The sequence below is a fragment of the Rana temporaria genome, chromosome 7 (assembly GCF_905171775.1).
Source record: "Rana temporaria chromosome 7, aRanTem1.1, whole genome shotgun sequence".
In the NCBI taxonomy this organism is placed as follows: Eukaryota; Metazoa; Chordata; class Amphibia; order Anura; family Ranidae; genus Rana; species Rana temporaria.
The window spans coordinates 179,120,675-179,148,258 of NC_053495.1; the positions used below are offsets into that span (position 1 = coordinate 179,120,675).

At 44.1% G+C, this 27,584-nt stretch overlaps 1 protein-coding gene across 1 annotated transcript; it reads right to left on the bottom strand.

Annotated features, from left to right (window-relative positions):
• CMPK1 (cytidine/uridine monophosphate kinase 1) lies at window positions 1-27,584 on the bottom strand. Its single transcript, XM_040360539.1, has 6 exons — window positions 27,390-27,584; window positions 12,462-12,608; window positions 7,823-7,975; window positions 4,117-4,193; window positions 1,512-1,608; window positions 1-889 (listed from the first exon to the last, which is right to left on the bottom strand). The coding sequence occupies exons 1-6, from the start codon at window positions 27,534-27,536 to the stop codon at window positions 848-850; spliced, it is 663 nt and encodes a 220-aa protein (XP_040216473.1). The 5' UTR covers window positions 27,537-27,584; the 3' UTR covers window positions 1-847.

A 27,584-nucleotide genomic window follows, 5' to 3' on the forward strand; every position in this document is an offset into this window, starting at 1 on the left:
TTTAAAAAGATAACTTATTTTATTCCAAACCGCTCCTCTAAAAAGGTCTTTCTCCCAGCCTCAGCAACATTGACAACCATAACATCCCACGCTGCATTAATGGAACATTGTACTTCAGGACGAAGCCACTGCAGCTTTAGCTACATCATATGAAAATATGAGAATGTGTGTGGGCTAGAGAAGAGATCTGACAAAAAACTGCAGCCCCCTCCTTTGCACCATTACACTGACTCATCATTTCCATGGCAGGTTACGCCCTGAACCCAATGACCATGTTCTGTTCTTAAAGTATGGCCGGAATATATAAAAAGATGTGGTGGCTCTAAGCTGACCACATATCCAAAAAATATATATTTACAAACATTCAAATATTGGATGTTCTAGTTGTCATCATTTCTATGACCAGGATAAAGGTGTTGGAAGGGAGTTCCATTTAAAGCCTTATCCTTAAATGCATTCTTCAAAAAGGTAAATGACTTGCACTGTCAGTGAGTAGTGAAGAGTACATTGCAGATACAATTTTGTTGTCTACTTTCTGACCAAATATAAACTAAGGTGTTTCAAAAGTGGAATTAAAACCCATCATGGCTGCCTCAGATCTGGATGGCAGAGCCTGAAAAGCCCTCACCGGCAGCTCATAAAATATACAATCTCATGTAGTGATAAAAGGACGGGAGCCTTTGAGCTGAGATGGGTAGGCAAAAAATGAGGCAAAATACACCAATAAGATCAAGCCCATGTTTACAATGTTTACGTAAAAAAAGGAATAGAAAAAAAGGTAAATAAGAAATATGCAGTAAATAAGATTAAGCCCGAAGGAGCTAAAATGCCTATCCGTGGAACATCGTTATCCTTCCCGATCAAAGACTTCCTGGACTTTGCAGAAAACCTGAAACAAAGTAAGAGGAAAGACTTCAGCACAGTTAGGGTGCATAAAGATCCCACGGAAAGTAATCGTCACTGTAACCAAGATCTTGTGAAGGGAGAAGGAGGGGAAGAAGGCTGTGTACATGCAACAGGCTAAAAAGTGAAAAAATTAATAATAATAAAATAAAAGTCACTGTCTGTGATTGCAAGGGGAGGGAGCTGTGATTGCACGAGGGGCTGTAATTGCAAAGTGAGACCATGATGGGAGGAATGGGGGGGGGGGGGGGGGAGGGGTGGGCACCTTGATGTGCAGGAGGGGCCTGGGATTGAAAGGGGGGCTGTGAAAGAGGGGACAGAGGACATGGATATAAATGGGGCTGTGATGTAAAGGATCTGAATCATAGAACAACAAAAATGTGATTTGGACTTGTGCAGGAAGAAATTTTACTGACTGGAACCCTGTGAATTTTATTTCAGTACCCCTGCTATACTTTTTAAAATTTGATTCAACTGGAAAAAAGTTGTAAAAATATACCCTTAGTTTTAAAAGTATAAACATTTTCTTGGGTTTACTTCTAGGTCTTATAAAAAAGGCACAGGAAAAACACTAAAATGTAGTTACTATACCAATCAATTCAGCTGACCTTATCTACAGCGTGAGAGGCATCCACTTTCCGAACTTTTCCTCTCTTCTCATACAGATCAATGATAGGCCGGGTAGACTGGAGGTAGGTCTGAATCCTGGAATACAAAGCTCACAGATGACAGGATATTCTCTGTTCATTTATTTATACCACCATTACAGAACATAATTGTTTATATGGTGTACAATATTTCAAATGTTTGCTGCTGCATGTTCCAGGAAGGTAGTTGTGGGTTTGCAAACAATACGTAACATAAATTTTCTCAATTCAGGGCTTTTTTCGCCAAAAACTGAACTTCTCAGTGTCACTTACATCATAAGTATGCTTAATACTAAATCTCCCTTTCCGTAACACTACCCTTACCTAAACCCTTCATACATAAAAATGAGACCTTCAATACATATGGGTCTGTGTGCAAAATGTAATAGTTTGGGAGACTTAAAGGGTCACTAAAGGAAAAAAAAAAATGTTTTGCTGAAATGACTGTTTACAGGGTATAGAGACATAAAAGTTAACCGATTCCTTTTAAAAATTATTAAAAATAGATTAAATTCAATCATATAATGTGCCTGCAGTTTCACGTTAGTTTTTAAACTGGTTTCATGTTTATGTGAAGTAAAGAGACCCACAGAACAAAAACAAACACATCCAGGGCAGTGTTTTGTTTTTAAAATGAATCGGATTGGTTCTGAGGAGTTTTAGACACACAGTAATGACAGCTTAGACCACCGTGAAAAGCTCCCAGTACTGTGGTTATAAGGAAACAGGCAACCAGGAAGTGTGGAGATCAGAGCAGAATTACAGCTACTTCAAAGCAAAAACGAACAATAAGGACATGAAACCAGTACTGCAGTAAGGTAAAGGAAGTTATTTAGCTAAAAAAAAATTCCTTTAGTGATCCTTTAAAGCTAGTTTAGATGGGCTTCTCCTATGGGTCACAGAAATGCAATTAGTTTTGCACTCCTGTGACCCATTTTCAACTTAAGTCTGCTCTCTGCTGACGTCACCAATGTCAGTCCAGACATCGCGTCATCCAGACAATGGAAGTCTGAATCCGCCAGGTGCCTGGACTGACAGACTCTATACTAACAACACTGTAAAAGGAAGATGCTTAAATGTAACTATTCTCAGAGCACTCTGGTCCATCCACAAGATCAACTCCCATTGGCCACTTCAGGGGAGAAGAGAGCGCCGACAATGGCTGAAATGCCTGGACGGTGAGGTCCCCCATAGGCTTACTATGGGGTATCCGTTGGCTGTTCCTCCTCTCCCCTGAAGCCAGTGCTGGGAGTCGATCAGACCTCCCTGAGAATAGGTAAGTATATGCATTTTCCTCCTACAGGGTAGTCAGTACAGGTGTTAGGTGGGTAGGAGCAGTTTTAAGCTTAGTTCAAGCCTGGCATTTCACACTTTAAAGCCGAGTTTCACCAATTTATTATTATTATTTTTTTTAAAAGGCACTAAATCGGACACTCACCTGTCTTACGGTCCAACAATGTGGGTTTACAAAGCCTCGCTCCTCCATGGCGCTGGCATCACAGCCGGGCACACACTGCGCATGCGCGATCCACGCTGTGATTGGCCACACAATCTTTTGGGACCCATGACGTGTCGCAGAAGATTGCAGGGATGGAGGGGGAGAGGTGAACTTCCTTCCAGTGCTGCGGAGCCCCGAGAGGAAGTGGGAGCTGGATGCCTCTAAAAAAGAGGGTTTTCCCCTCCCCCCAAAAATGACATGCCATATGTGGCATGTCAGGGGGTCACCGTCACTTAAAGTGGAATTTACATTTTTGGGTGGAACTCCGCTTTAGGCATTCGAACTTAACAAGCGATCACTGTATTTTTTGTAATACGATTATCTCCTATAATTGTAAGTTCCATCTAGTGGTCTTTTTCTTAAATGCCTCAAACCAAACAAAACACTGCATTAGGGCTACTAGTGATCACTCATTGTACCTGTGTGAATGTTTAAAATATGTCAAATGTTTTTTTTTCTACCTAGACAAAGCGTATGTAAACCCTAACAAAAATAAAAAATATGATGTCAGAAAGTCAGATCTGTCCTGTATCTTGTGCCCTTGTCCATTGTTATCTCAAGGAGGTTCATCAGCCCTCCCAGTTCTTTTGGACTACAAAACACCACCCCCTTTGTTGTGGAACTGAGAAGAGGGGGGATGTTTCGGTAGTTCAGAAATACAAATGAGCAGGGCTGAGAACATTTCCTCTAATTTCAGAGCAGGAGAGGCACTGTGTTGTCAAGCCCATAATAGGAAATTAGACTGCATTTTTGCCAGGATCAGATATTCTATACCTGCAGGGTCTTTAAGGGGATAAAACACTGGGAAATGTGCAGGCATTGCTGAAAAGTTCTTTTATCACTTTCAGTCATAGATTTATCTTAAAAAATAACAGAAAATTAGTTATCAGCACCAATCTCTTTCTTGGTTCACTTATGTTTTTGAACTGCAAGCAATGAAAATGGCTGGTCCCCACCACAGGATAAAAAAAAAAAGTTCCTATTAGGTATGACCAAGTCATACTTTGCTGGTGCCGTATTCCAAAACCATTTCTACCGAAGCAAATAGGCTGACATGGATTCCATTACCTCTTTTCTAAGCTCTCCCTGTTATCATCACTTCTTCCACTGCTTTTCCCTCGTTCCAAGCAGCGTTCAATGCAGGTCTGTTGATGAAGAAAAAAAAAAAATAGTATAAAATGTGATCTACAAGAAAGAATGTAAAGCAACAGCAGCTTTGACCATCATGTTCATTACCATTGTTTTGCTTTTATAATAGTGAAAAGATCCAGTCAGAAGCACCAATTTTGCTCATTGTGAAATATTCTACTCTGGCTTGTTGTGCTCTATGTACTTTATGAATCCGGGGAAATCTCCCAAGTATAACATGCAGGCACAGTTTATCCTCTATTTTCAGGGTAAAAAAGTGAGTGTTATATGCCAATAAATACAGTATATATGTACATTAAACTCAGTCCAGGACTGCTTATTGTGATGAATTTCAAACCTCCTTAAGTAGTCCACATCCAGACAGTGTACATATCGTAATCCCACATAAATTGTCTACCCCTCATCAATATTGGCCAATAATGCAGCAACTATAATGCTGATGTGGCACATGATCCCCCTGCTGAGCGGAGCAGCCAAATGACAGGTCTGTGTCCACTACACTTATGCAGAGCAGACACAGCTCGCCAATTCAATCCGGCCAGGTGGAGGGGAATGGTTCCCCTTCCATTTGTTTTTGCCAAATGAGTTAAGAGGTAGCCGGGAGTTAAAGAGGAACTCCAGCCCTCCACACCAAAAAACAATTAAAGTCAGCAGCTACAAATACTGTAGCTGCCGACTTTTCATATTAGGACACTTGCGTGTCCGGCTCTTGGGTGCTGCCACCGGCATTTGTTGTAAGGGCAACCGGCAGTGAAGCCCTGCGGCTTTAAAGCCGGTCCTCTACTGTGCATGCGCGAAGCGTGCTGCACTTTATGAATGGCCTGGTGGCGGGGGAAGGGAACTTCCCAAAGGACCTCAACGCAGCAAGGTCTCCTGGAAGTGGGGACAGGTTCCAGTCACAAACCGGTTCCCGCTCCCTCCTAAAAAAGTGCCAAATGTGGCAGTGGAGGGTGGGTGGAGCTCCACTTCATTGGACAAAAAAAAAAGTTTGTTTACATCCCACTGCTCATAGGATGAGAATGGAGGATTGCGTGAAAGGGGCCAAACACAGTTAGATAGCTTCTTTTTTCCCCCCAGCTATAGCTGCCACGAGCTGCTCAGTGTACATAGACACCGGCTTTGGCTAATCAGAGCTGAGAATTGCTGTGTAGTGGGAGTGAGAGTCCCAGCAGCAGGGCAGAACCACTGAATATGCTACACACGTCCTGTGTATTAAGAGGAGTATGGGTGGGTATGATGGATGCGTGTAGCACGTCCAAAGTCTGGAATTAGTTGAAGCATATATCTGTCTCCTCCACATAAACTGTATAACATACAATATTTAATTGAGGCAGGTGCCTCGCTGAAAAAAAAAAAAAAAAAAGGGGGGGGGGGGGGAGAAGTGTTCACATTTGAGTATAAACAATAAAAAGTTATATTCGGAGACTCCTCGTTTGTTAATGAGGCTTCTGCAATAACAATCTCCAATGTGCGTGCCCAGGAGGCATGTTAATCTCTTTAATTTTCCAATGGGATATATCAATAGTGGAAGTGTTTTGCACTGTTCAAAAATGTATACTGAGCTGTATATTTGTTGTTAGGGACTGATCATATCTAGGTGATCAAGATGGAAAAAAAACAAACACACACACACACAGGTATACTTCCCTTGTGCATGGCTCATGCACGTCTCACGATTTCCTTGGCGATGCAGCTGCACGCAATTATCCCTGTATAGAGCATTCCCCCTGAGGATACATGTCCCCGCTCATAGTATCAAACAATAGATATCCCACTATAGGTGTATCTTGTTTAATGTGCACTGTGGGACTCATCGGTCCACATCCAGATGCACTGTAGCAGATTCTGCCAGTAACCGCTATGAGTGTCCCACACTAAATGAGTTAAAAGAACGTATGGGATTAGGATTTGTTTTTTTCAGAATCATACTTGCCTAATTGGATGCAGCATCAGATGCTGCATCTGTCCCCCACCGGCTCCAAGACTGAGAACTGAGTGATCAAACACAGCTTGATTGATCGCTCAGTTCTCAGGGCTCCCGGACAGAAAGCTGGTGGCTGTCCATCACTGCTGTCTGCTCTGCCCCCCTTCAACCTGCTCACTGGAGTGCTGGGATGTGGATGGGGCCGGAGTGGGCAACTCTAGTCAGCTCTCTGAGATGATGAGCCGGGTGCCGATCCAGGCATGTGGGTGGATTCTGACCATATGGTCACAATCTTTCCCAAGACTGGACTAGCTCTGTGATGTCAGCCGGCTGTCTGCTGAAAACAGATCACGGCAGTGCAGCCAAAGCTCCTTTAAGCTATGCATTAATATAGTGCCTCAATGGCCATCCAAAGTGCCAACGTGAACACCCAACCGGCTTCGCCAAGCCAAAATGACTCCCTCAGGGGAGGCTAAAGTTTGAACACCGTCTGTCCTAACAAAGGTTTAGAACCTGGGCTCGCAACTGTATGTCAATGAGAGGGAGCTCATCGCAAATGGTCCCAAGGCCTTCTACTGGTATTGATTAGACTTGATGAGAAATGCTTGCAGGCAGCCATGGAGCTTTCTCCTAAGAAACACACACAGGTGCATCTCAAAATAAGATCAAAACAGACTTGAAAGTTCACACTGGACCTCATGCAACTTTAATTCCTTGCCTCTTCAATCTTCCTCCAGACTCTGGGGCCTTCATTTCCAAACAAAATGAAAATTCTTCCACCGTCTGATAATTTGGGGAGGTGTGTGTGTGTGTATGTGTGTATGTGTGTATGTGTGTATGTACCGTATTTATCGGCGTATACCGCGCACTTTTTTGCCCTGAAAATCAGGGCAAAATCGTGGGTGCGCGGTATACGCCGATACCCGCGCCGAGTTTTGAATACTGCGCCGACATATACCGAGCGCAGTACACTCAGGTATAGTCGGGCAGTCTCGGCTCCTTCCGCACTCACGTCCTGGACGTACAGGACGTCAGCGCGGGTAGCCGAGCATTGCCGACAATACACGAGTGTACTGCGCTCTGTATATGTCCGCGCATTATTCAAACTCGGCGCAGGAAACGAGCGGGGAGGACGCCGCAGAAGGACGCCGGACCCGCCGAAGAGGACACCCGAAGCCGCAGAAGGACGCCGGACCCGACGAGGCCGTCGATGGACGCCGCGCAAGACACCAAAACTAAGTACAAAAAAACTTTTTTTCCACAGGATTATATCGTATATATACACACATATACATACACACACACACACACACACACACACACACACACACACAAATTTATAGTACGTACATCTCAGAAAATTACATAATCAAAGTCAGTTTATTTCAGTAATTCAGTTAAAAAGGTGAAACTTGTGTATTTTATATAAATGCGTTACAGACGCACACACAATTTTTTTTTTTCTAAGGTATGTGAATGGAGTGCAAATCTATTTTCTCAAAATGTTATGGCAAAAGTGGAAACACACTTTAATCCTTTAGTATATCAACCTACATTTGCCTGACCTTTGCCCACAACGAATATCTGCAGTGGCAAAATGTCAAAGAAAACCAAGGTCATATAGACACAAACAGAAACCTGGCTGCCCCTAGATGCCCTGAAGATTCTCTATGTAATTTTCAGGTAAGACTGTACACCTACCTCATTATCACAATCAAAGAAGAGGACAAATGACACGTCTGCCTTTCCGTTCATTGTTCTGTCCCAGCCCATCAGGTTATCCTCGTTCCTAGGGAAACCGTCAATGAGGAACTTGTTCTTGTCGATATTGGCTGCCATGGTTTGTTCCATTGCCTAGAAGGCAAACCAGAAGTATTTATCATTCTGAGTAATCTAGACACATTTAAGAGAAAAAGCCTTCCTCCATCTAAAAGCAAGCATTTGAATGTTTGCATATAAGTTACATCATTTGGTTTTGAGCAAGTGAAACAGATGCAAAACAATTGTAAAGCATGGCTCTCCGTTATCCCTTCACCTTGAGGTAGACTCAGCAGGTTTCCACTCCAGTTTTATCTACTAGTTGATCACATTGTCAGTGAATGGCCGTTGTATTATCACTTTCAGTCTGGTGATCATTTCATTGTAAGGTTGCTTTCACACCATTAGTTTAAAAAAAAAAAAAAAAAAATGACGCTTTTTACTGCGTTTCCAGTGCATTTTGCACCTGTGAATAAAGGACATGTGACTTCAAAACCGCATCAATTTTGAATGCGTTTTTCATGCACCAAAAATACAGCATGCATGCCTTTTAAAAATGCAACTGACCCGCAACTTACCAGTGTGAAGCGCTATATAGAATTTAATGGTCATGCGCTTTTATGAAAACGAATCAATGTGAAAGCAGCCTTATCTGCAACAGCCACGCTATGGGGTTGTAAAATACATCTTTAGCCTTGTATTGTATTTTCTTTGAAACAATTGTACCTGCTAATTTGATAAATGGAAGAAAATAAATTTTAGACAGCCACACTCCAATAAAAGGTAAAAAGGTGGTGCCTTTTATTCTGGTAAAAAAAATACTACAAAAGCAATAAAAAAACAGCAAACAGTGGGGTAATAGAGCTAACTAGTTTCACATTGATAACCAATGCTTAGTCATAGCTAATTTCAAGTCTTTCTGAAGCTCTCCACAAGTGGTCCTTGTCTCTTGGACAACTCTTCTGATAAGTATTTTCACTCCTCTGTCATAAAGCAACCGATTGTGGCCAGTTTACAGTGAAAATTATGTTCTTTCCACTTCTGGATTATGGCCAACAGTGCTCACTGGAACATTAAGAAGTTTAGAAATCCTTCTGTAACCAATGCCATCAGTATGTTTTGCAACAATAAGGTTGCAAAGGTCTTAAGAGAGCTCTTTGCTTTTACCCATCGTGAGATGTTTCTTGTGCGACACCTTGGTAATGAGACACCTTTTTATAGGCCATCAGTTAAGACTGAGGCTGGGTTCACACTATTTTTATCCTACTTTGCTCTGCTACATTGGTCCTACATTTATCCTACATTGGTCCTACATCCATCCTACTTTCATGAACAGGATACTACTTTGGTCCGACTTCAATGATATTCAATGGGCCTGAAGTAGGATCAATGTAGGACCAAAAGTAGTACAGGGAGCATTTTCAAAGTCGGACCGACTTGTGTAGGACACTACAAGACGCTCTCATAGGGAAACATTGAACACAGAGCAAAGTAGGATGAAAGTAGTGTAGTGTGAACCCAGCCTGAACCAGCGGATATTAAAATTACACAGACAAGTGGCAGGATTTCTTTTTAATTACCGATAGATTTCAGCTGGTTTGTTTTTCATATGCCTTTTAGCAGCTCCCTTTCTTTATGTGTGCAATACATTTTCCCTGTGTCATTCCATTTTATTACACAACTTAAAGGGTCACTAAAGGAAAACATTTTTTTAGCTGAAATGACTGTTTACATGGTATAGAGACATAATAGTTAACTGATTCCTTTTAAAAATGATTACAAATAGATAAAAAACCAATCATATAATGTGCCTGCAGTGTAGTTTCGTTTTTGCTGTTGTTTGCTGGTTCTCTGATGTACAGAGAGCCACTAGAGGGCAGTCAGCCAATAGAGAGCAGTGATACTTTGTCTAAAACTCCTCAGCACCAATCCAGTTTCGTTTTACTCACAGCTCCTTGATTAGTGACCACCGTGAGAAATCTCCCAGTACTGTGGTCATCAGGAAAAAGGCAACCAGGAAGTGTCCAGAACAGAGAGGATTTACAGCAACATCAAAGCAAAAACGAACAATGAGGACATGAAACCAGGACTGCAGTAAGGTAAAGGAAGCTATTTAGCTAAAAAAAAAAATTCCTTTAGTGACCCTTTAACTTATGAAGTTATTTGTTTTCGTTTCTTTGTATGTATGGATAGCATGGGTTGTTACCGTCATGTGGTGAAAATGTTATTAATTTAGCACCTTTTTATATATTTGTCTAGAAAAATGGTGATGTGTTCCATACTTACTTGACCCTCTGTATGCGTGTAATTATGTAAATATATATTATACACACACACACATTTTTTGGCTGGACGTACCCTTTTTTCCCCCTGTGCATGAACTGCTCTGACACAAATCAAACAGTATGGTTATTTACATACTCTGCTAGCCAGGAGACTTTTACAGAAAATATGAGGCAGTACAATACAGTAATAGGTTATGGAAGGTTTTACTGAAAGGCTGAATGAAGGAGAAGCATGCTCAGCTGCTATAAAAAGCACTGTGGAAACAGGATGTAAATGAGCTGGGAATGGTCTGCAAAGAACCCTTTATCTCAGCTTATGGCCAAGGCAGGCATGAGCAATCCAGACTTCTCGAACAACAAAAAATGCAATTCCCAGCATACCTTGATAGAACCAGAGATATACACAGCTGAAGCTATAAAGCAAATCTTAGCCTTTGGCCTCATTCACACAGCAGTTATCTACCCAGGATATCACTGCCAGATGCTGCATATAAATGCTCTGTACACAGTCTGCATGCAAGGTTTGAGCAGTGTTTACATGCATACAGCCTTACATTGTAAATGGCCTCTACTTCCCCATCAGGTCTGCTCCAACAGCCATTGAGAGGAGTTTGTTGCTCGTCTATACTGAAATTTGACTGGATGCGTTTGCATGCACGGACTTCTAAACGCTGCATTTTTACCCCCACGTTAAGGAGTTTTGTAAACAGTCCTTTCCTTGCACCTCTCTACTACACTCAAGGCGTATTTACACCTAAATCATTTCATTTAGGCTTTCAATGGATTACCACAGGAAAAAAAGATACACACTTATTTTTTGCAAGGCAGTGCACCACAATCCAGTGTATGAGCGCTGATGCACGGTGTTGCGCTCTACTATACAGTGCATTGAGTTCAATTCACAATGAAGGATACCACAACACACCGCACTGAGAATTGGTGCTTTGAAGAATCTTGCTTCCATACAAAAGTGTAAATAGGGCCCAAGAATAGCAAGCGCTTGTGATGCTCACAAACTCTAGATCACTGGGGAATTTATCACAGATTTCCTGTTTGAAATTCACATCTTAAATCAAGCTGACCGCAGACGGTCTTCTATACTGTAGAGTGACATTATGATATCAGGACCAATCTCTGCAGTATTCTATGTTAACCATCCAATGTTGCGATACATTGTGGGGCTCACAGAAGTGGGTTGAGGAAGAGGACTTGACGGCAGAGTGGCGAGTCTGCAGGGAACATCACTGAGGACAAGGTGAATATGGCAGATAGAGCGGATTTTTAATTTAACAACATGCCTGTCAATTCTTTTTATAAAGCAGAAGTTCCAGTTCAAATCAAAACGGCAGGAGAACCCATTAAAAGAGAATTATAGCTCCTCCGTGTTCATTGGAGTGATGTGAAAGGGTGGGGAGCGGCCATCTCACTGAGACAGCCATCAGTCTAGGCACCTGGCAAATCCAGACTTCCAGAGTCGGGATGACGCTGTGCCTGGACTGATCGGTGCAACGTCAGCAGAAAGCGGACTTCAGAACGCTCTCTGCTGAAAACGGTCACAGGAGTGCATAACTAATTGCACTTCTGTGACCCTTGGGAGAAGCCCAGCCGAATGAGCTCAGGCTGGACTTCTGCTTTAATGCTCTATTCACACTCGTATGATTCTAAAGTTGCCCAACTTTGACACAACTTTGGATGAGTGCAACTTGGATGCGACTTGTTGCCCCTCTGCAAAGTCATACTACTGTTGCATGTAAAACATTCAGGTCCAACTTTCATGAAACTTGAGAGCCATAGACTTCAAATGTTAAGCCTTTTGCAGTTGCATGAAAGCCGTGACTGAATTTTTTTACAGCCTAGTACACAAGGGCTGAATGCCAGGTGGCCGGTTCAATGTAAACCGGCCGACGTTCGACCCATGTGTATGGCGGCCGGCTTTTGTCGGGGGGTCATGACTGAAAAAGGACTCCCGACTGGCTACCAGTCAGTGCTCTCAGCCAATGGCTAAGAGCTCCCACCAGAGTGTTCTGGCGGGGTTGGGGGAGGCATTACCTGTCAGAACACAATAGCACAACAGGGGAGATCACTGTAGTAACATCAGATTGTTAGTACAGTGGCTCCAACCTGAGCTGTCAGATTTATTTACAGTCGCTTCACCTCTTTTTGTTTTCTCCTGGAGCTCAGCCAGTTGTCTTGATTTTTACTTCCACACCTCTCTTCTACATCAGACCTTGCTATTTAATATTAGTCCTGTACACTTGGCATTAGACCTGGATTAAGTTGCAGAGCATTCTCCTTACCCTTTTTAGGAGGCTGATTGTAATCTCAACTGGAACAATCTTCCCATCTCTTATGTAGGACTCAATAAGCTCTCCGTATTCAGAACCTGGTCTCTTCCTCTCATCCCGAAGCAGATCGCCAGCTGACAGGTGGGTATAACCATATTTCTGAAGGAGGGAAAAAAAGGGACACGAAGGGAAGAAAATATCAAATTGTTGTATATAAAAGTAAAGTACAGTAACGTATTCAGCATTTTTAAGGAGATCTAAAGTAATTGTAAAGTCTTTGCTTGTATTGCTACCTCATTACCCCTCCAAATGCTAGGCAAGTAATAAAAGGGTTGTAAATCCTTGTTTAAAAAAAAAAAAAAAAAAATAAAACACCCACACATAACATGCCTATACTTACCTGCTCTGTGCAATCGTTCTGCACCAAGCATTCCCCATAGGCCACTCCAGGCTACTACTCCTCATCGCATGCATGCTTGTTCCCAAGACCTGTTGCTGCATCTATGATACAGACAGCGTCACATTGCCCCACCCCCACGCACTAGAATGCATTAAGCTAAAAAACGGTGAGGCTTTACAACCACTTATAACGGCCCGCTATCCAGTTCGTGGTGCAATAATTTGCAGGCTCCTTTTAAAAAAAAATTATATATATATACATTTTTTTTTAAAGGGAGCCTGCAAAGTATTGCACCCACGATCTGGATAGCGGGTACAAAGCCAGGCCCCTGCTGACTCTTTCTTCAGCTCCCTGTTCACATTGAGGATCTCCGTTGAAAAGCCAGTGGAAGTGTTAATGGACTACGAGTGCAGTGATCACTGCATTTGTATTTCACTGAGAACTACAAGTCTGCCATGACACAATACTGGACTTGCGGTTCTTTCATTCACAGATCTCAGAGAATGAATGATGCGGCTGTACAGGTGGAACTTGGCACCATGTTACACCTTAAATACAGGTAATTATAACATGTAACATGTAAAAAAGTCTGTAATTGGCCTGTATGACTTTTCAAGTAGAGATCGCTGCCCAAACTTTCTCTGTCAAATTCCCCTATTTTCGGGACAAGAAACACGCCTTTATGGTCGCTGGATGTGACGCACACATTTCTTGTGTATATGTTCTTTTGCAGGCAGCAATGATGATGTCATAAAAGGGGAATTCTCTTTAGAGACTTTGCTTTCTGAATGGCCTCCCTTCTTGCTCTGCACCGCTGTCATATTCAAACACAGAGAAGAGAAGTGTTTCTGTAACTGACAAGAGCTGTCGGCAAGGCGATATTACCATTTAGGTCACAGCTCAATAGACGCAGAGAACATGCAGACATTGTAGCTGCTGCGCAGAGCATTTGGCAGTTGGTGACACAGCTCTGCATATTAAAACAGCATGAAGAAATGATGCCATCGCAATGAAGGAAGTTGGTTCAGCAACATTGATATCAGGGGATGTTGACAAAACAATTATGTTAGGAAAGATGAGAATTAAAAGCCACATTGAATACAAGATTTAAAAAAAAAAAAAAAAAAAAAAAAATGTTGCCAATAGATGCAATTTAACTATCACTGATGGATTTACGAAGATCACAGTGCATGCCGTGGAGGAATCTAAATCATCTACACAGTGACAATCCAGCCCACTATTTATAAAATGTGGGGATCCCGGGGCGTTCAGAGAATGAATAGTGAAACCTGCTCTCTGTAATAAATCATCTCCCAAATCTTCTGATGTCAATGACTGACTTACTGTATATGATGGGAAAAAAGGAAACACAAAAAGGGTTGATTTACTAGAGCCGTGGAGAGCAAAATCTGGTGCAGCTGTGCATGGTAGCCAATCCGCTAACTTCAGCTTTAGCCCCCTTTCCCGCGATCGGTCCCCTTAAATCCCGCTGTCCATTTTTCAGATGGATCCGAGCAGGCCACCCATTGACTTGTATGGGCAGATGGATGTCAGAGGAGATGTGTCCACTGACACCCGCCTGCCATCCGATCCTACAAGATCGGCTCGAAACAGACGCATGGTGATAAGTTCGTCACCCATCCAGCGGATCGGATAAAAAGGGACAAGCAGATCCGTTTTCATCCAATCTCCCATAGAGGACAGCAGGGCTCCCACAGGTCGGCCCCTGCACAGTGAGCGGAGATGGACCCCTCATTCATTGGCTCAGTGGGGACAAACGGAGCGATCTCCTGCTGAGCTGGTGGAGTCCTCTTGTGTGAAAAGGGGCCCCAATTAAGCTTTGATAGTAAACCTGGAAGCCGATCGGTTTCTTTGCACAGCTGCACCAGATTTTGCACTCTCCTGTTTTAGTAAATCAACCCCAAACCGTCCACAACTAAAAATAAGTTTTGGCCGGAACTGACTTTACCCAAGGCAAGCACAAACACATTTTTCTCGGTTTCTATCAGCCTCAGTTACTGAAGCAGAAAAACGCAAAATAACTTTACAATCTTTGAGGAACTTTTATAAAAAAAAAAAAAAAAAAACCCACACACAATGGTGAAAAAGCAGGATTTTTAAAACCTGGTGCAGCGCCGCATATAAATCTATCAGCTTGCAGGGGGGGTTTCATCAAAAGTTTAATTGAACAAGCTGAAGTTAGAAGTTGATTGGCTACCATGCACAGCTACATCAGATTTTGCACTCTACTTTTGGTAAATCAACCCCATCGTCTCTTCTGCACTAAAGGCCTGTACACACGATCCGAAAATCACATGAAAAATATCGCCTTCGAAGAAAACGTACGATAATCGAATGTTGGTACAGAGCTTTTCGAGAGCCGATCACGACAGATTATGGATTATCCGGACATGACGTTTAATAAACTGTTCGTGTTCGATATGAGACTAGCATGCAATAAATAAATAGAACAGACGATCTGTCGATCTTGTGTACAGGGCTTAAAATTCCTTATCTGCGTGCCCGCCGTTGTACAATGAGCTCAGTGTACAATTTGGCATCTGCCGAGATGAACTCCCGCACATGCGTAGGAATTAAATCATCTTGGCCTAGCAAATAAAAAAAAAAAAAGGTTGAAGATTGGGAACCCAGAAGATGACTGAGGATGTCCGGGGCCCTGCATCAGTACAGTTCCGCTTTAATAAGACTAGTCTGAATAAAACGTGTTACAGAAATGCCTAGAATTTCTTATATGCAACAATCTACTGGCTGGATCCAACTGATAGGATAGGTGTTACAGCATGCAATATGCAGGAATACAAGAAAAAAATAAAATCTATTCATAACTAGTTCTCATCAACTACAGTAGAAGAAAAACACAATGATGCCCCGTAAACACGTTGGGGATTCCCGGCCGTAAAAAGTCCGCTGAGAACCTGCTCGGTCACTTTCCCTGTGTGCACATCAGAGGTTTTCCCTTCGGAAAAACTGCGGCGAGAGCTTTGGTCGGTAATCCCGGCCACGTGTATGCTTCACCGCAGTGTTTCCCATAGGGAAACTGCCGGAAAAAGACTGCCGGGAATCGCAGCAGGAAAAAAAAAAAAACATTTTTCCTGCCGCGATTCCCGGCGGTTTTCCTGTCAGGAAAACTGCCATGGAGCATACACACGGACAGTTTTCCTGGCCAAAAGCTGTCATGGCAGTCTTCCCGACGGGAAAACTGGTCGCGTGTACGAGGCACAAAGCTAGGAAAATCTACTTCCATTATATAGGCCAATATAGAAATCACACAGCTACTAATGCAGGCCATAGATGATGCGATTTTCTTTCCTGCAACCACGGGTTGCCAGGAGGAAATCACTTGATTTCCCCAGCAACATTGACCGTGCTGACAGGGGAATCCCTCCCGCTGACAGGGGAATCCCTCCCGCTGACAGGGGAATCCCTCCCGCTGAGCTATTGTATTCTGCCAGTGGTGCAGGGGTGGTGCGGCTAAGGAGAACAGAGTGGTAAATGCTGGTGGCTATAGCCGTTGTCAATAATCACAAGCTGGTTGTACCCAAGTCGATCAATGGATCGCTTTGGGTACAATCAGCCTTCCTATATATGGATCAAAGCTTAGCCGTTCCCTGCTGATCCGGGTGAGATTCGATCCATCTATGGCCGACTTTAGTCATACAGTACAAACGTCTGAAAAATTACAATGCTGCTTATTACAAGGCATTTAGATTGTTGCTTCAAAGCCAGCCGAGCAAGTCACACCTGGAAAGCAAAACGGAGTCATGCAAACGTCTATAAACTACACATTCCGCAATATTGTGCATTGCCAGCTACTTATCGTGGACTCTAAGGAAAAATCTACACAAATATATCACCCTAAAATCCTTCAGGATTACACACTGGGAGATGATTTACCAAAACTAATGCACACAGAAGCTGGTGCAGCTCTGCACAGAAACCAATCAGCTTCCAGGTTTTATTTTCAAAGCTTAACTAAACAAGCTGAAGTTAGAAGCCGATTGGTTACCATGCACAGCTGCACCAGTTTTAGTAAATCTCCCCCACTGTGCACTTTGTACAGAGCTTTCTGACATTGATGTCCCGTTAGACACAAGATTTTCTTGCCAAGTTAGATATGGACAAAAGTCAGTGACCACAAGTATGAAGGGGTCACCGCTGACCTCTGATAGAAAGGACCGTGAGGTGCAATGTCCAATACAGACCATACACATAGAAATGATACGCATGTCACATTATAAATATAGAAGTTCTAAACTGCAAAAGAAGAACAGGAGATTCCCCTCCCCCCCCAGATACGGACATGTTTCTAATGACAGAAAATCCGATTTCACTGCAATCCCCACTGCTGAATGACAGGTTCATATTACCAGGCAGACACACCCTGTGCACTTAGACCAAAGAACGTGGCTTGTGTACTTTGCAAGCAGTAATTATCATCATTCATGCTGATGGGGGACTTAAGGTATTAAAAACAGATATAAAACAAAGAGAAGGTAAAAATGGCCTTTAGATGCTTGTAGATATACAGTATCTCACAAAAGTCACCCCTCACATTTTTGTAAATATTGTATTCTATCTTTTCCAAAGAAGTTGAGTGCACGTGTTCAGTGTCATATCCAGAGGTTGTCTTTGGGAAATAGACATATGAGTGCTGCCAGCATTGCTGCAGAGGTTGGGTGGGGGGGGGGGGGGGGTCTCAGCCTGTCAGTGCTCAGACCATTCGCAGCACACTGCATCAAATTGGTCTGCATGGCTGTCGTCCCAGAAGGAAGCCTCTTCTAAAAGATGATGCACAAGAAAGCCTGCAAACAGTTTGCTGAAGACAAGCAGACTAAAGGACATGGATTACTGGAAGAATGTCCTGTGGTCTGATGAGACCAAGATAAACTTATTTGGTTCAGATGGTGTCAAGGAATACATAGAGAAGTGTGTCTTGCCTACAGTCAAGCATGGTGGTGGAGTGTCATGGTCTGGGGCTGCATGAGTGCTGCCGGCACTGGGGAGCTACAGATCATTGAGGGAACCATGAATGTACTATGACACAACTCTAAGATGACCACTGCCTTGCTAAAGTAGCTGAGGGTAAAGGTGATAGACTGGCCAAGCATGTCTCCAGACCTAAACCCTATTGAGCATCTGTAGGGCTTCCTCAAACGGAAGGTGGAGGAGCGCAAGGTCTCTAACATCCACCAGCTCTGTGATGACCTCATGGAGGAGTGGAAGAGGACTCCAGTGGCAACCTGAGAAGCTCTGGTGAACTCCATGCCCTAGAGCAGGGGTGTCAAACTGGCGGCCCTCCAGCTGTTGCAAAACTACAAGTCCCATGAGGCATTGCAAGGCTAACAGTTACAAGCATGACTCTCACAGGCAGAGGCATGATGGGACTTGTAGTTTCGGAACAGCTGGAGGGCCGCCAGTTTGACACCCCTGCCCTAAAGGGTTAAGACAGTGCTGGAAAATAATGTTGGACGCACAAAATATTGACACTTTGGGCCCAATTTGGACATTTTCACTTAGGGGTGTACTTACTTTTGTTGCCAGCTGTTTAGACATTATTGGCTGTGCGTTGAGTTATTTTGAGGGGACAGCAAATTTACACTGTTATAGAAGCTGTACACTCACTACTTGTGTCAAAGTGTCATTTCTTCAGCGTTGTCACATGAAACTATAGAATAAAATATTTACAAAAATGTGAGGGGTGTACTCACTTTTGTCAGATAGTGTACATGCTAAATTGTGAAGGGGGAAGTTTGAGAATAAAAGTGATTCTTGTACAGAAAGATTATAAATCAAAGTTTATATTGTTTTATAGCCAATTACTAGACTGACAGTGCCAATATTCTTGACCTGACTATACACTATACCAAAAAAAAAAAAAAAAAGACTGGTGTAAAGAACTATATACAGTTTTTGACATGGAAAACCTAACTACATCACTCTTTGACCAGGACAAATTTTCAACTGACCTGGTAACCTTGGCTACAATTCCACTGCTAAGACCAATATAACCGTTTTATGACTGATATATGAACACTTACAGAACCCTTAAAAGATATCTAAAAAAAAAAGCAAAAATGTGTGTATATATATTTTTAAACATGTCATACTGCCCTCTGTGCATTTAGTTTTGCACATAGTGGCCCCGATCCACCTCTTCTGGGGTGCCTCAACGGCATTCCTGGCTCCTCCTCTTCTCGAGTGCCCCAGAGAAGTACTCTCCCTCGACACTCCCGTGTCCTGCTGCTGCGTCTATCAACAGACAGCAGGACTCGGCCCCGCCCCCCGCGTCATTGGATTTGATTGACGGCAGCAGGAGCCAATGGCTGTGCCACTATCAATCTATCCAATCAGGACATGAGACACTGGCTGGAGCTGGTGTGCTCGTTCTCAGTACGGGAAAGACAGGGCTCAGGTAAGTAAAACGGGGGGCAGCTACACTAAAGGAGAATAGAATTCATTAAGGTGAAAAAAAAAAGGATTTTTTATACTCCCCGTAAAATCCTTTTCTCTTTCGTTCATGGACGGACACAGCCTTAATCTTGACAAAGTGGGTATTAGCCTTCATTTAGGAGCGACTATGCAGAAAGTGTTAACTTCAAAGCTGAACAGCCCCGCCCAGGGGTCGGTCCTACTGGCTATATCCCCTCAGCCTGCACTAAGCAGCTCAGTTCGTCAAAAGCAGTACAAACTTAAAAAGGAGGGGTGGGTGCCGTGTCCGTCCATGAAAGGATTTTACGGCGAGTAATAAAAATCGTATTTTCTCTTTTGTTCATGGACAGACACAGCCTTAATCTTGACAAAGTGGGACGTCCCAAAGCAGTGTTAAAATGAGGGGTGGGAACAGCATAAATAAATACATTTGAAATAAACCTTTAGGCCTATGGGCCGAAGGGAGCCATGTCTTCTCCTTAGCTAGGCAAAAAAAAAAAAAAAACTAAGCTGCTTAGTGCAGGCTGAGGGGATATAGCAAGTAGGACCACCCCCTGGGTGGGGCTGTTCAGCTTTGAAGTTGTTAACACTTCCTGCCTAGTCACTCCTAAAGGAAGGCTAATACCCACTTTGTCAAGATTAAGGCTGTGTCCGTCCATGAACGAAAGAGAAACCTCGACAACTCCTGTAAGCTGATCTTGTGCATGGTTCCAATTTCAGCCAAATTCTGTGAACTGGCCAAAATGAGAGTAATGGCCCTGCAGATACCAATCAGCTCAAAAAAACTATTGATTCAGAAATGAAGAGTTGGGACTCGGGAGGGAAAAAAATAAAAGTCAGCTGAACAATGACTGCAGCCAATCAGCTACAGGCAAGTCATTGTTCAGGAATTGTGGAAACCAACTGTCAGCATACAACAGTCAGAAGCCAAAGATTCATCCAGATGCACCCTTTAGAAATAGACAGATTTAGACGCCAGAAATCTTTACATGTATGGCAAGCTTTATGCATATCGATGACCTAGCACCCTACTCCTTATGAGGGAACTCCTCTGACTACCACCTTGACCCCTTCAAATAAAGCTCAAAATAGGACATTTCATACATCTCATATACCTAAGCAAGACACACGGAGCAAATATTTCCTGCAAAATTAAATTTTCTCTATTCCTCCATCAACACAGACAACAGTGTAATATAATGGAAAAGGAAAAAGTCCTGGAAGTCGCACATCTCTGCAAAACCCCATAAGAAGGTGTAAGGAGGGGGGAGGGGCCATGGCCGGAGCCCGGGCTGAGGCTGTTGTACACCTTCTTACAGAGTTTTGCAGAGATGTTGCGACTTCTTTTCCCTACTACTATTATGTTAAACATTTATTTTTAATAAATTGCTGACAGGTAGGTCTCTCTTGTCAAATGCTTCCCCCTGTCAGCCATAATGCATACTGAGCCACTCACATGCGCGGGAGTGAAGTCATTGTGACCGGGCCATTTAAGTGGCCAGAAAGCAAACCCAGAAGGAAGACCAGGCAAACATGGGAGCACCTTTGACCAGAGGAAGCGGTGGCAGCTCAGTGCCGGAGGGCTTCGTCTGACAGGTGAGCCTGTCATATTGTACCAAACGTGGTGCATATCAGCATATTATGGCATAAATCACCGGGGGGGGGGGCAAAAGAAATTAAAGTTTAATTACGCTTTAAAGTGATTGTAAAGGCAGAAGGCTTTTTATCCTAAAACATTCTGTGCATTATGATAAAAAAAAAACTTCTGAGTGCAGCAGCCCCCCCCCTCCCCCTCCCCCTCTCTAATACTTGCCCATCTCGATCCAGCGATATTGCATGAGAGACTCGGCTGGCCCTGACTCTCCCTCCTCATTGGCTGAGACAGCAGCAAAGCGCCATTGGTTCCTGCTGCTGTCAAAGTCAGTTAGCCAATGAGGGGAGAGAGGGGGAGGGGCTGGGTCAAAGTTCCATGTCAGAATAGACACAGGGAGCTGCGGCTCGGCTCAGGTGCCCCCATAGCAAGCTGCTTTCTGTGGGGGGACCCAACAGGAGGAAGGGGCCAGGAGATCCGAAGATCTGGGCTGCTCGGTGCAAAACTAGAAAAACAGACCAAAGAATTGGAAAAGATACTGCGCTGAACTAAATAGAGTGATCTGTGCAAAACCAACTGCACAGAAGAGGCAAGTATAGCATGTTTGTTATTTTTAACCAAAAATAAATGAGACTTTAGTATGACTTTAAAAACCAACCTGCATTGGAACACAACACACAATACCACCTATAAATACAACACGACTTGAAACAAAAAGGGTATGAAAAAAATATACCGCTGTTAGTATTTCAACACTTCCAGGGAGCGGTCATAAAACTCCTGCCAATGCATATAAACAATGTATGTTAAATGTACAACACACATGTGTTTTCAATGCACTGCGATAAGCTATGTGCAGTATAATGTGAATGGATAGCACTGTGATTGCACTTGAGGTCTGTGCTATATGTAACAACTGATAGCTTTGTCACCTTTAAAGTGGAGGTTCACCCAAAAAATAAATGTTTAACATTAGATTGAGGCTATTTAAGGGGAGCAGAAACGGGTATTTTTTTTTTTTAAATCAATGCAGTACTGACTGTTTGAGATAGATGTTCTCCCGCCGCTTCCGGGTATGGGCTGCGGGACTGGGCGTTCCTATTTGATTGACAGCCTTCCGACGGTCGCATACAGCGCGTCACGAGTTTCCGAAAGTAGCCGAACGGCGGTGCGCAGGCGCTGTATAGAGCCGCACTGACGTTCGGCTTCTTTCGGAAACTCGTGACGCGCTGTATGCGACCGTCGGAAGGCTGTCAATCAAATAGGAACGCCCAGTCCCGAAGGTCATACCCGGAAGCGGCGGGAGAACATTATCTCGAAAACGGTAAGTACTGCATTGATTTAAAAAAAAAAAAATACCTGTTTCTTCTCCCCTTAAATAGCCTCAATCTAATGTTAAAAATGTATTTTCGGGTGAACTCCCGCTTTAAAGAGGAGGTAAACCCTCTGCAAAAAAAAAAAAAACCCATCCTGCAAGATAAAGGCATAATGAGCTAGTATGCATAGCATACTAGCTCATTATGAATTACTTACCTGAGATTGAAGCCCCCGCAGCGGTCCTCCGTCGCCGCCATCTCTCCTGGAGTGACTTCCAGGTATCGCGGCTCCGGCGCTGTGACTGGCATGCACGCAGGAGACGCCAGTCACGGCACGATCGCCTTTAGAAAACGGCACGCTCACAGTTTCTAAAGGTTTCCACAGTGCGCCTGCGCAGTTGTCTATATGGCGCATGAGCCATAGACATCTGTGCCTGTCTTTTTTTCAAATATCTCCTAAACCGTGTAGGTTTAGGAGATATTTCTTGCATCTACAGGCAAGCCTTAATCTAGGCAAATGTGGTCTGTAAGGGTTTACAACCATTTTAATAAAAGGTAATAAAAAAAATAAAAAACACTTTAAAGTGGAGGTTCACCCTAAAAAACAACTTTCTACCATGCCATCCAGCATACTAGCGTGAGCTACAGTATGCCTTTATTTTTGCGCCGTACTCACAGTTTAATCCCTTAGTTTCGTTTCAGACTCCCCGCGGGGAATGGGCGTTCCTATGCAGAGGGGAACATGATTGACGGCTGGCTATGGCACGTCACGCTTCCCGAAAATAGCCGGAGTAGGACTCGGCTCTTCACGGCGCTATACGGCGCCTGCGCACAGACTAGGAGCTGACTGCGCAGGCGCCGTGAAGAGCCAAGTCCTATTTCGGCTATTTTCGGGAAGCGTGACGCGCCATAGCCGGCCGTCAATCATGTTCCCCTCTGCATAGAAACGCCTACTCTCTGCGAGGAGTCTGAAACTTAACTAAGGGATTAAACTGTGAGTACGGCACAAAAAAATAAAATAAAGGCATACTGTAGCTCACGCTAGTATGCTGGATGGCATGGTAGAAAAAAAACATTTTTTTTTTTTAGGGTGAAGCCCCGCTTTAAATCTTAAAGTTACATGAACTTAAAAGCTACAGAATCTCCGATTGGTGCCCGTCCATTACTAGGACAATCTGAATTATGGGCAGAGAGGAGATTCCAGCATCTGAAGCTGGATACAAAATAAACATCTTCAGAAGCTCCTTGTGTTTTGGGATCAGCTGATGATGGTCAGGCTGGCTGTGGTTTGTATCTCTGCACAGAGCAGTGCTACATCCAGATAGAATGGCAACTTTGTAACCAGATACAAAGAATCAGAGAAGCCCCGGGCTGCTACGATGTTGCTGGTGACACATCCATACATACGCTAGCTGCCAGCTCACAAGCTAACTATTTCCTTCATGGGTGTGACCCGCCCTGTATGACCAGATCACACACACACACACACACACACACACACACATACATACATACATACATACATATATATATATATATATATATACACACACACACACACACACATATATACACACACACACACACACACAATCAGAAAATACCTAAGCCCAACCGCACACTTAAAGACTACTTGCTGAGATTCAGTGTTCAGGCTGGGGGATCCCCACTCCCCTGTTCTACCAGCCTTAGTATTATCCTTTATTTGGCTTCATCATATACACAGGATCCATGTTATTCCCACACATAGAGGATAATCATTTTATTATAGGGACTTTATACAGGGCTGACAATTTACAGTCTCATCAGTCCCTGCCCTCAAGGACAATCTAGGGCCCCTAACCCACACATATAGTAGGGCCAATAGAGAAAAAAAGACATCTAACGCATGGCTTTGGCGTGTAGAAGGAAACCGAGTCCCTGGAGGAAACCCACACAAGCACAGGAGAACATGCAGACTCCATGCAGATCATGTCTAGGCCAGGATTCGAAATAAGATGCGGGTAACATTTCCACCTTACTGAAAATCTATTATGCTAATCATCATCATTTTTTAAGATTGTTAGCTCTAATGAGCGGGGTCCTCCGATTCCTCTTGTACCAAATTGTAATGTAACTGTAATGTCTGCCTTTATTGTGTTAAGCGCTGTGCAAACTGTCGGCGCTATATAAATCCTGTATAATAACTACTTTAGACCCGGTCCATAGTCAAAAGACGGCCTCCAGGTGGCTCTATAAATCCGGGAGGCCGTCTTTTGACGTCCTCTGGGGGGCGCGTGCCGACACGCGCGCGCACCCGGCGCGTCCCCGAGATGCCAATGCGCGTGCCTGGCGGCCGCGATGTCCGCCAGGTACCCGCGATCGGCAATGACAGAGCAGGGACGTGGAGCTCTGTGTGTAAACACAGAGCTCCACGTCCTGTCAGGGAGAGAGGAGACTGATGCTGTGTCCTTTGTACATAGGGACACAGCATCGGTCACCTCCCCCAGTCAGTCCCCTCCCCCTACAGTTAGAATCACTCACTAGGATACACATTTAACCCCTTCCACGCCCCCTAGTGTTAACCCCTTCCCCGACAGTCACATTTATACAGTAATCAATGCATTTTTATAGCACTGTTCACTGTATAATTGTGAATGGTCCAAAAAATTTGTCAAAAGTGTCCGCAGTCCTGACACAATTCGCAGATCGCCGTATTACTAGTAAAAAAATAAAACAAAAAAAAAATGTCAGAATTCTATCCCCTATTTTGTAGCCACTATAACTTTTGCGCAAACCAATCACTATACGCTTATTGCGATTTTAAAATATGTAGAATTTGTATCTGCCTAAACTGAGAAAAAAAATAGTTTAAAAAAAAAAAAAAAATGGGATATTTATTATAGCAAAAAGTAAAAAATAGTGTTTTTTTTTCAAAATTGTCGCTCTTTTTTGTTTATAGCGCAAAAAATAAAAACCGCAGAGGTGATCAAATACCACCAAAAGAAAGCTCTATTTGTGGGAAAAAAAGGACGGCAATTTTTTTTGGGAGACACGTCACACGACCGCGCAATTTTAATTTAAAGCGACGCAGTGCTGAAAGCTGAAATTTCGCCTCGGCAAGAAGGGGGTAAATGTGCCCAGTAAGCAAGTGGATAATAATAATAATAATCTAAATTCTGGACAGTGTTATGAAGAGCTCCAGGCTTATCTGAACGGATTCTTCAATCGGCTTCGGGCGCAGGCGTTTGCATCTTGTTTGAGGCAAGACTTGAGGTTTCACAGCCGGTCCCCCCCCCCCCCTGCGCATGCGTAAGACAATCTGAGCTTTGTAAATCCCTCCGCAGTCCTCTGGGATCTGTGACAAGTCCGAGAAGGCTGTGAGGAGGGAGGGGGAAGAGTTAAGCCTGGTACACACGATCGGACACAGCGGGAGCCAATCAGTGGGTTCCGGTGGCCACGATCATTCGATGAACAAGGCAGACCACCATTCTGTGAGAGGGGAATGTGCTGATCCTGTGTTTCTGCTAAGCAGGAACACGGATCTTTATCTTGCCCGAGTCAAAGCACCTCCCCCACAGTGAGCAAGCACACCCTAGGCACACATTTAACCCTTTGAGCACCCCTGATGTTAACCCCCTTCCCTGCCAGTGTCATTAGTACAGTGACAGTGCATACATTTTTTAGCACTGATCACTGTATTGGTGTCACTGGTCCCAAAAAAAGTGTCAGATTTGTCTGCCGCAATATCCGAGTCACTGATCGGCATTATTATTAGTAAAAAAAAAGAAAGAAGAATGAAAATAAAGAAATCTATCCCATAGTTTGAAGACGCTTTTCACTTGAAGCGGGAGTTCACCCGGTAAACTATTTTTAACATTAGATTGATGCTCGTTTTGTCTAGGGGAATCGGGTGTTTTTTTTTTAAATCAAAGCCGTACTTACCGTTTTAGAGAGCGATCTTCTCCGCCGCTTCCGGGTATGGGCTGCAGGACTGGGCGTTCCTATTTGATTGACAGGCTTCCGACGGTCGCATACATCGCGTCACGAGTAGCCGAAAGAAGCCGAACGTCAGTGCGGCTCTATACGGCGCCTGCGCACCGACGTTCGGCTACTTTCGGAAAATCGTGACGCGATGTATGCGACCGTCGGAAGCCTGTCAATCAAATAGGAACGCCCAGTCCTGCAGCCCATACCCGGAAGCGGCGGAGAAGATCGCTCTCTAAAACGGTAAGGCTGCTTTCACATTGCAGCGTGCAACGCGGTGACGGTATAGCCGCGCTATTTGTAGCACGGCTATACCATCGTGTTTACCGCAATATTCGGGTGAGGTTTTAACCCCCGCTAGCGGCCAAAAAAGGGTTAATATCGCAGTGTTACCGCGTTTTCCCATTGATTTCAATGGGAAGGCGCGGTATAGGAGCGGTGAACACACCGCTCCTATACCGCGGTAAAGATGCGGCTAGCAGGACTTTTGGAGCGTTCCTGCTAGCGCATCACTTCAATGTGAAAGCCTTTGGGCTTTCACATTGAAGACTACAGGGCATGATTTTTCATGCGGTATAGCAGCGCTATTTTTAGCGCTGTACCGCATGAAAAACGCCCCAATGTGAAAGGGGCCTAAGTACTGCTTCGTTTTTTAAAAAAACACCCGATTCCCCTTGACAAAACGAGCCTCAATCTAATGTAAAAAAATTACGTTTTTGGGTGAACCTCCACTTTAAAGTAACGGAGTGCCATATCGCAAAAAATGGCCTGGTCAGGAGGGGGTAAACCTTCCAGAGCTGAAGTGGTTAAAGATCATTAGACCCCCGCCACATACTCACCTCCCCAGCACACTGTGTCTCCTATCTGTGACACTTTCCCTGTTTCAGGGACACGGCTTCCACATTTTGACACTTCTGGTAGTGTCAAATGCCTGTGCCCCCCCCTGCCACCCGCAGTGGTTCCTTCCTCCACCTTCTATATCCTATAGGGGGGTCGGGGTCAGAGGAAGGAACCATGAGGTGCAGTGGGGGAGGTGACAAAGGAAGGTAGGGGAGCCCAGGCAGGGCAGAAGGGAGAATATGGGGTCTTCTATCACAGTGGAGTTTATATATAGTTACACACCCGAGTCACCCAATTGGTGCCCCTCCATGCCATGGCACCGGGGGGCGATGCCCGCCCTCAGAGAGGTCACCCCATTCTATTGGCGGGTCACTCACCTCCACTATCTTCTCACACTGGGTCCCCTTCCCGGCGCCGGGTCCACCCAACACGAACACAACGAGCGGCTTCATGACAGCACTGAGCAGAGAGCGGGCAGACAACGGAGAGAGGCGGGGCAGGGCGCCCAGGGCACGGAACACCATACACGGCGAAGGGGGAGGGGAAAAGCCGGTGTTCAGCCTGCTGAGGTG